Genomic DNA, 8,496 nt, shown 5'->3' on the forward strand with positions numbered 1-8,496 from the left:
GTACACACTATGCCTGTGCCCATGAGATTCCAGGTATATACACTGTGCCCATGAGATTCCAGGTATACACATTGTGCCCATGCTCATGAAATTCCAGGTGTACACACTATGTCCACACCCATGAGATTCCAGGTGTTCAGACTCTACCTATGCTAAGATTAACTATTTATTTATATTTATTTAGGTCTTCTTGGATATCTTTTGGAAAACTTGTAATTTTGAGCATATAAACTTTAAGCATATTTTGCTAGATTTATATCAAGATAATACATTTTTCTTTTAAAAACTATAAATGCTATGTTTTAAATTTGAGTTTCTAGCTTGTTCATTATTATTATGTAGAAAAGCAATTAGTTTTTACATGTCCTGAGATCTTACTGAACTCAACACATTTTTGTAGACTTTCTGTATTTTTTTTCAGCGTTTACAAACCTGTAATCTACAGAGACAGGATTTGTCTACTTCTTTAAGGCTCTATGTCTTCATTTTTCTTGTCTTATTGCATTGCCTATGGTACAGTGATTGATGTTCTGTGTCACAGTGACAGAGGACAATCTTGCCTCTTTTCCTTGATCTTATAATTCTCCCATCATTTACCATTTCACCACTAATCATGTTTAGTATGATATTTGTAGATTCTCTTTATTAAGACATTCCCTTTTCCAGTTTGCTGAAGTTTTATTACAAAAGGCAGTTGGATATTGTCAATTGCTTTCCCTATGTAACCTAATATGATCGTATGACCTTTCTTTTTTACACTGATAAAGAGAATTGCGCTAATCTCACTTTTGAGTTTTGAAACATCTTTGCACATCAGGAACAAATCTCACTAGGCCACAGTATGTACTTCATTTTACACATTGCTAGATTTAATTTATTAACATTTTGCTGAGACTTTTGTTGTCTAAGGTGATGAGTGGCATTGGTCTGTGGTTTTGACTCTTTTATACTGTTGTCTGTTGGGTATCAGGATATTTCCAGCCTCCTAAAATAGGTTGTGAAAAATAAGAATTCTTTTGTTTTCCAGAATAAATTTTGTAAAATTCCTTAATTGACCATTAGAGTTTCTAATTAAGCTCAGGCCTACAAATTGTTATTCAAGGGTTTTTAATCATTACTAAAATTTTAATTTCTGTAACATTATAGAACTACTTGAGTACTCTATCTTAACTTTGATACATTTGAACAGTTGGTGGCTTTTGAAGAATTGGTCCTTTCTTCCTGAGCTGTCAGATTCACAAAGCTTCTTCCTCATTGATCTTTCAATGGCTGCAAAATCCCTGATGACACACCCTCTGTCATTCCTGGTGCTGGTGACTTGGGTCCTGATTTCCTGTCTTTGTTTTTTATCTTAGCTTGTTTTCTACTGCTGTGATAAACATCATTAACAAAAAAAAAAAAATGGGGAGGAAAAGGTTGATCTTTTCTTCCTTATAGCTTATAGTCCATCATGAAGGGAAGTAAGTCAGGGCAGGACTTAGAGTCAGAAACTGATGCAGAGACCATGAAGAAACATTGCTTAAAGACTTGCTCCTCTTGGCTTGCTCCGCCTGCTTTCTTAATATAACTCAAGACCATCTGCTCAGGGGTGGCCCCACCCACAGTGGTCTGGGTGCATTTCAAGAAAACGCCCCAGGGACTTGCCCCATTTCCCTCGGGGGGTCACTCTATCTGTACTTCACGTGTTTTGATGCATTCTGTTATCACCGCCACTCAGTCCTATATATTTTTTAAGTTCCTCTGAGATTTGATGTTTGTCACAGTATGTCACAGTAAGTATGTCACAGTACACAATAACATAGTATTTAGCCATATGTAAGAATTAAATAATTTTTTTGGTTAGGAAATGGGTTATGTTGTTTGCTAAGATTAGATGGGCACATAAAGGTAAGAATTCTATATTTCCTCTCAAATGTAAAAACTACATTCTATTGATCAGCCGCCACGTTCACAGATCCCGCTCTGTGTCTTCACATATTACAGAGATTATTCTGTAATTCTGTTCTTTCAGTTACTGTTATTTTTCAGTTCTATACTTTATATTTAATTCTTTAAATTCTTTTATTTCTTTGCTGGGATTCTTTTTGCTTTGTTTTTGCTTGGAAGACATATTTTGTTATCACAGAAGCATCTTTTTTGTGGTGGTTTCTTTTAAATCCTTGTCATAAAATTCAGCATCTGATTCTTTTAATTCATCATCTGTTGATATTTCTAATTTCCTTCATTATTTTCCTGGCCTGTCATAAGACGAGTGAGGGTCTTTTTTCTTACTTGTATCCAGGGTATTTGGATGTTACAATGAGATCCTGTTTCATTTTGAGTTTCCAAAGATTCCTGTATAAGTATATTCCTCTTTCAACTGTATTTGTTCAATATTGTCTTAACAAAAATGGGCCACTTGAGCATGGGAAGGAGGAGGCAGAATGCCAAGTTATCCGGTTTTCAGCCACCTCATTAAGACTTTTACTGATGCTGGGTGAAGATAGGGGCTTAGCCTCTCCACTTCTCACTAAAGCCAGGGAAGAAGAAACTTATGTACTGCTTTACAACATGTCCCTCTTTTGAGACCAAGTGATGTTGGGACTCAACTTCCCATCAACTGCTTTGGGGGACAAGAGGGATGAGGATTGTGGTTTGAATCTAAAAGTACTATTGGAGGGCATGTGTTAAAGGCTTGTTTGTCACTTGAGGGGCTTTGGAAGTGATCGATTCATGAAGACTCTGAGCTAATCAATGGGTTAGTTCATCGATGGGTTCATAATTTGATAGGCTATTGGAGATAAAGTGAAATCTAATGGAAGGGAGTGGATCCTTGGAGCCTATGTCTTGAACACTGCATGAAGCTAAGAGTCCATGAGCTAAAAAAACCTCTGACTCTGTGGGTCAATATAAATCCTTCTTACTTTACATTATGTTTCTTGGGCATTTTGTCATGGTGATGGAAAGCTGAGAGATGACCATGGTGTCTCCCAACTCTTACTCCCACAGCTGACACCAGGGTGGGCATCAGTTTACATCAACTGATTGGTATATATAGAGCCTCCATGCATAATAGACTCCAATGACACTACTTGGAATGAAGATTTAGCGCATTCTCTGCTTCCATTGAGAGGAATACAGCAGATTAATTTCCTGTATGACACAGGGTAGGTACATTTTTGTGCTGCCTACTCCCTTGGGCTATGGGAGTATACATCAGCTCCCCCCTAGAACCCACTGAAAGGATTGGTGAGTAGAGCTAGAAGAAGGATTAGTGTGGTGGTTTGAATGTGCTTGGCCAGGGAGTGGCACTATTTGGAGGTGTGGCCTTGTTGGAGGAAATGTGTCACTGTGGGCTTTGAGATCTTCTTCCTAGCTATCTGAGGTCAGTCTGCTCCTAGCTGCCTTTGGATCAAGATGTAGAACTCTCAGCTCTCTCAGTGCCGTGTCTGCCTGGATGCTGCCATGCTCCTACCTTGATGATAATGGACTGAATCTCTGAACCTGTAAGCCAGCCCCAATTAAATGTTGTCCTTATAAGAGTTGCCTTGGTCATGGTGTCTGTTCACAGCAGTAAAGTCCTAACTACAACAGAAGTTGGGACCAGGGCCTGGGTTATTTCTGTGATAGGCCTGACCACACTTTGCTTTGAAGAATTGTGGACTTGGGGACTTTCTAAAGCAGTGAAATGCTTTAAGTAGGGCTTAATGGGCCATCCTAGTAAAAGCGTGGAAGGCAGTGTTCCTGGGGTGTCTTGAACTGTGGGGACCTAGCTCAAGAGGTTTCAGGAGAGAAGATCTTAGTAAGTGGCCTAGAGACTGTTTTGTGATATTTTGGTGAAGAATGTAGCTGCTTTTTGCCATTGTCCGAAGACTCTGCCTGAAGCTAAGGTGAAGAGATGTAGATTACTTGCTTTGACAAGGAAAATCTCTAGATAGCCTGGTATTGATTCTGTGGTTACTAAAGTTCATTCTTAAGAAGAGCATCATTTAATGAAGAGTGACAAGCTGAAAAAGGAAAAAATATATATAATTTATGGTTCAAAGAGTAAAGGGGCACCAGGAAGTTGAATGAAGCCAAATCCTGTGTTCAAGGACATTACATGGAATTAAAGGAGTGGTGACCTTGGGGTAAAATCCCACCCAGCTAAACTTATGATTTTGCAGTTGAAGAAGGGATAGCTATATCTAAGTATTATTATGACCTGGTTACTGTTTTCATTTGGACTTTTGATCTGAAATGAACTACAATCCAGAAATGGAGGGCACACCTGTGATCCAGATCTTGAGGCTGAAAGACACAGGCTTTTGATCTGGATCTGAGGAATAGTGGCCATGAAAAGCTTAGATCCAGACATGGTGGTACACACTTTTAATCCCAGGAGACAGAGGTAAGCAGATCTCTGAGTTCAAGGCCAGCCTGGTACAGAGCAAGTTCAAAGTAGAGAAAAGCTTAGGTCTAGGCATGGTGGTACATCCCTCTAATCCCAGAACTCAGGAGACTCAGGAGAACTGCCAATCTTTGAGTTAGAGGTCAGTTTACAGAGCAAGTTCCAGCCAAGCTTAGGGAGGGAAGGAGTTGGAAAACAGAAAGCTGGTGATAATGTAATAGAACAAAAGGCCATGTTCCAGCTCCAGTCAGCAGCTTTGGCCATATGGCTCTGACTTTAGAGTCAAGGATAGAAGGGACTACTGGGACAATTGATGCTGGTAAGCTGGAGCTAAGAAATTGGTGGTGATTAAGAAGAGATCGGCATCACTGAGGTGAAATCTAGGAAGTGTTTTCTGAAAGCACAAAGAAGCTGTGTTCCAGATGTAGCCAAGGTTGTACCCTGTGGTACAGTTGGACTTGGTAACATGTGAGAGTCACACGGGTGGTGGTTTTGAAGACATGAAGGGGTCATGAAGAGCAGCTGAGGCTTGACACTGTGAGAGGCCAAGGAGGACCATTGGTGAAGGTACGGCCTCAGCTGCAATTGATGGCCCAGGACTGAAGGGGTCATGCAAAGAGTTGAGTCTTGGCACCATGAAGGAAGCCTATGAGATGCTATTGGTGAAGCCTAGTTGCAGCAGAAGACCCCAGTGTATTGGAGATGCCAGTACCATGAGATGACCACCAAGAACACCAGCAGCAGTGAAGTGGAGTCAACCAGAGCCTAGAGTGCTACAGAGGTCAGAGCTGGAGAAGTGACCCAAGCCCTCTTGAGAAGCCCAGAAGATTGTGTGTGGATCCCAGACATTGGAACAAGAAGCTGAAGTTGTCTTAGAGGCCCCAAGATGTTAAAGATACCAGAGCCATGGGATATCTGCCGAGGAAAGCTGCTAACAGGGAGTGGAAGCAGCTCAGGAGAAAGAAGTTTGTGGTAGACAACAACGATGAAAGGATGTGGAGATTTGAGGAGCGCTTTAACCTCAGACACGGAGATGCAGAGTTTGGAGTTTCCCAGCTTGTTTTCTATCTTGCTTTGGTCCAGTATTTATTCACTATGTCATTTTGGAATGATAATGTATATCCTGTGATATTAGGAGTATGTGATCTGCTTTTTTAATTTTGATTTCTTGAGGGATTACAGTTAAGAGATTGCATGAATTTCAGAAGAGACTTTGAACTTTGGACTTTTAACATTGTAAAGACTGTGATAGACTGAGACTTTTGAAGTTGGACTAAATGTATTGTTGCAGTATGTTATGCCTAGGTGTGGTGTCCATATACTCATGTGTTTGAACAAGCCTATGGGAGCCTGGGAGTGGAATGTGGTGGCTTGAATATGGTTGGCCCAGGAGTGGCATTATTAGAAGGTGTGTCCTTGTTGGAGATGTGTCACTGTGGGAGTGAGTTTTGAGACTCTCCTCTTAGCTGCCTAAAGACAGTCTGCCCCTGGCTTCCTTTGGATCAAGATGTAGAACTCCCAGCTCCTCCAGCACCACACCTGCCTGGATGCTGCCATGCTCCCAAATGAGGATAATAGATTGAACCTCTGAACCTGTAAGCCAGGCCCAATTAAATGCTGTCCTTATAAGAGTTGCCTTGGTCATGGTGTCTGTCCATAGCAGTAAAATCCAAACTAATATAGTTAGGATCTCATTTCCTTGTGCCTAACTGATTCAAGGTAGACATTGTTAAGTTTATCCACTTTTAAGCCACTGTGCTTCTGGTTCTTCAGCCTTCATTTTGGAATATATTTCATCCATGCTTCTTAGAAACCTGAACAAGTAATTGCCTTTTCTTTCATTTCTGAAGTTCCAAGGCCCCTAGGAAGCTAGTATCTTTACTATCCCTTTCAGTCCACAAGCCCCCACTATTCGTCTGTTGTTTTTGTTCCTTTTGTTTTGTTGCAGATGTATGTATGTGCAAGTGCACATGTGTATGTGCAAGTGCACATGTGCATGTGCATGTGGAGGCCAGAGGTTGACATCTGGTATCTTTTTTTTTATTGCTCTCCACTGTCTATATTGAGGCAGGTTCTGTCACTGAACCCAGAGCTCTCCCTTTTGTCTAGTTTAGCTGGCTTGCTTGTCCCATGGAGGCTGGATCTGTCTCCTATGTGCTTGGATTACAGGCAGCTGTCACAACTGCCCAGTTTTTTACATGGGTTCTGGGGCTCTGAACCTGAGTGACAATGATTGTGTAGCAAACACTTTATGCCCTGAGTCGTCCAGCCTCCATTATTCTCTTAAAACCAGCAATTATATCTTGTGTGCAATTTTATATCATTTTACTTACCATAAGTTTTACATTTCTGTTAGAAGCAGAACTGCTTGCACATACAATTTTAGAGGTGATATACAATTCCCCACTGAGTGGTCAGAGTATGATTTACATAATCATTTGCTATTGATATTTATTGCTATAATAAATTATGTAGTGGTGAGAATGTATTGCTTTGGTATTTTTATTCCATATTTATGCTTATTAGGGTAGAGTCCTGGGGTAGAATTGCACATAATCCCATAGCAGCACATAAACCCTCTTCTACCTTCGCTAACAGTAAGACCTCAGCATGCTTTCAGACACAGCTAACTTCATAGAGAAAGGAGAACAGTGTCCCAATTTGTTCTAATATGCATTTCTGTTAACTGTGTTGACCATCCCATACTTTTGAATTTAGCATTCTGTTTTTCAAGTTTTATCTGCATGCTCTATTGGAATAGCCTTGCTAGTATAAAAATCTGACTCAGTACATGCAAGCAGTTTCCTGAAACTACAAAGACATATTTCAACATCAAAGATAACCTAAAAGAAAATACCCCAATCCTCTGCTCAACTGCCTAACAGGAAAACACCTGCCAATTAAACAAAGGTATCAGATAAAGATAAAACATATAAAACACTTCAGATTTTTTGGATAACTCTTGGTCTTCAAAAGCATGCTGTTTAAGATGAATAACCGTGTCCTAACCCTTACCTGAAGCATGACCACATTGTCACCTTCAAAGGTTACGAACACATCTGTGTCACATTTCAGGGCCGAGATTCGATTTTCCATTATGTAACCCTGTTGCAGAGGAAGAGGATGGGAGAAGAAAATGAAGAGGATGGAGAGGAAAAAATGTTTTAATTTTCAATGACATCATTACATGGGAAAATTAATTTCCTTAAATTAAAGGCACAGATCAATGGCGGGGAGGCATGTATCTCTTACTCAGAATAACTTCAGTGTATCACATTAGCTTTGAGGTCACAGAGACAATTTTGGGTATTGTCTTCATTGTTGGTAAAACATTTACAAATGGTAATTTCATATTTAACCAAAAGATTTAAACTAATTACACCAATATTCTTAGATTTCAAACTCTTCTGAACTCTACTAATGGCTTACTCCTACTGTGTCCAAGAGAACAATGCCTCCCTCCACCCTGAAACACCTCTTCTAAACACTGAAGATTATTGGAAGGCAGGTTAAAAATCCCACATTGACATTCCACGTCTTATTATTAACTGCTCTGCTTTGTAAACTCACACTTTGACTAGCTTCTTCCTTTTGTCTTCTCCTTGCCCCCTTCCTTCTCTTCATCCTCCTCTTCCTCCTCCTCCTCCTCCTCATTCTCTTCCTCCTCTTCCTCTTCCTCTTCCTCCTTTTCACTTCTTGAAATCCTGTTTCTAAGGTAGCAACTCACAATTTCCCAAGTGCTGTCTGTCTCCGCCCATAAAGAATTGGCTGGTCTGGAGATCGTAGGTTCTGTGGCTTATCACTGGCCTGTGAGCTTTTCCCATGCCAGGGCCTCACCCTCTCCTCTGTCCTGTTTCCTGTTCTCATCTGGTGTGTTTTCTTTCTCACACTTCTCACTTCCTCATCTGATTTCCCCATTTTCTAATTTCAGATTTCTTGCTTATCTGGATTCCCCCTTATATATCTTACACCCCCGCTTCCCCTTTCCCACCCACCATATCAGCCACACCGGGCCATACAGGACTCTCCCTTCTCAGTTCTCACTTCCCATTTCCCATGGCTCACACCTGGGTGCCTTGTCACCCCCATATGCTTTGCATTTCTCACTTCCCTTTCCCACCCGCCCT

At 40.7% G+C, this 8,496-nt stretch overlaps 1 protein-coding gene across 1 annotated transcript in view; it reads right to left on the reverse strand.

The window, feature by feature from the left end:
* Acoxl (acyl-CoA oxidase like) overlaps positions 1 to 8,496 on the reverse strand; it is a 279,060-nt gene that overhangs the window by 112,704 nt on the left and 157,860 nt on the right. Inside the window, 1 exon segment of the mRNA XM_028755859.1 lies at positions 7,385 to 7,474. Within this exon segment, the coding sequence (XP_028611692.1) occupies positions 7,385 to 7,474 (90 nt within the window).

The sequence above is a fragment of the Grammomys surdaster genome, unplaced genomic scaffold (assembly GCF_004785775.1).
Source record: "Grammomys surdaster isolate TR1022 unplaced genomic scaffold, NIH_TR_1.0 129, whole genome shotgun sequence".
Taxonomy (NCBI): domain Eukaryota; kingdom Metazoa; phylum Chordata; class Mammalia; order Rodentia; family Muridae; genus Grammomys; species Grammomys surdaster.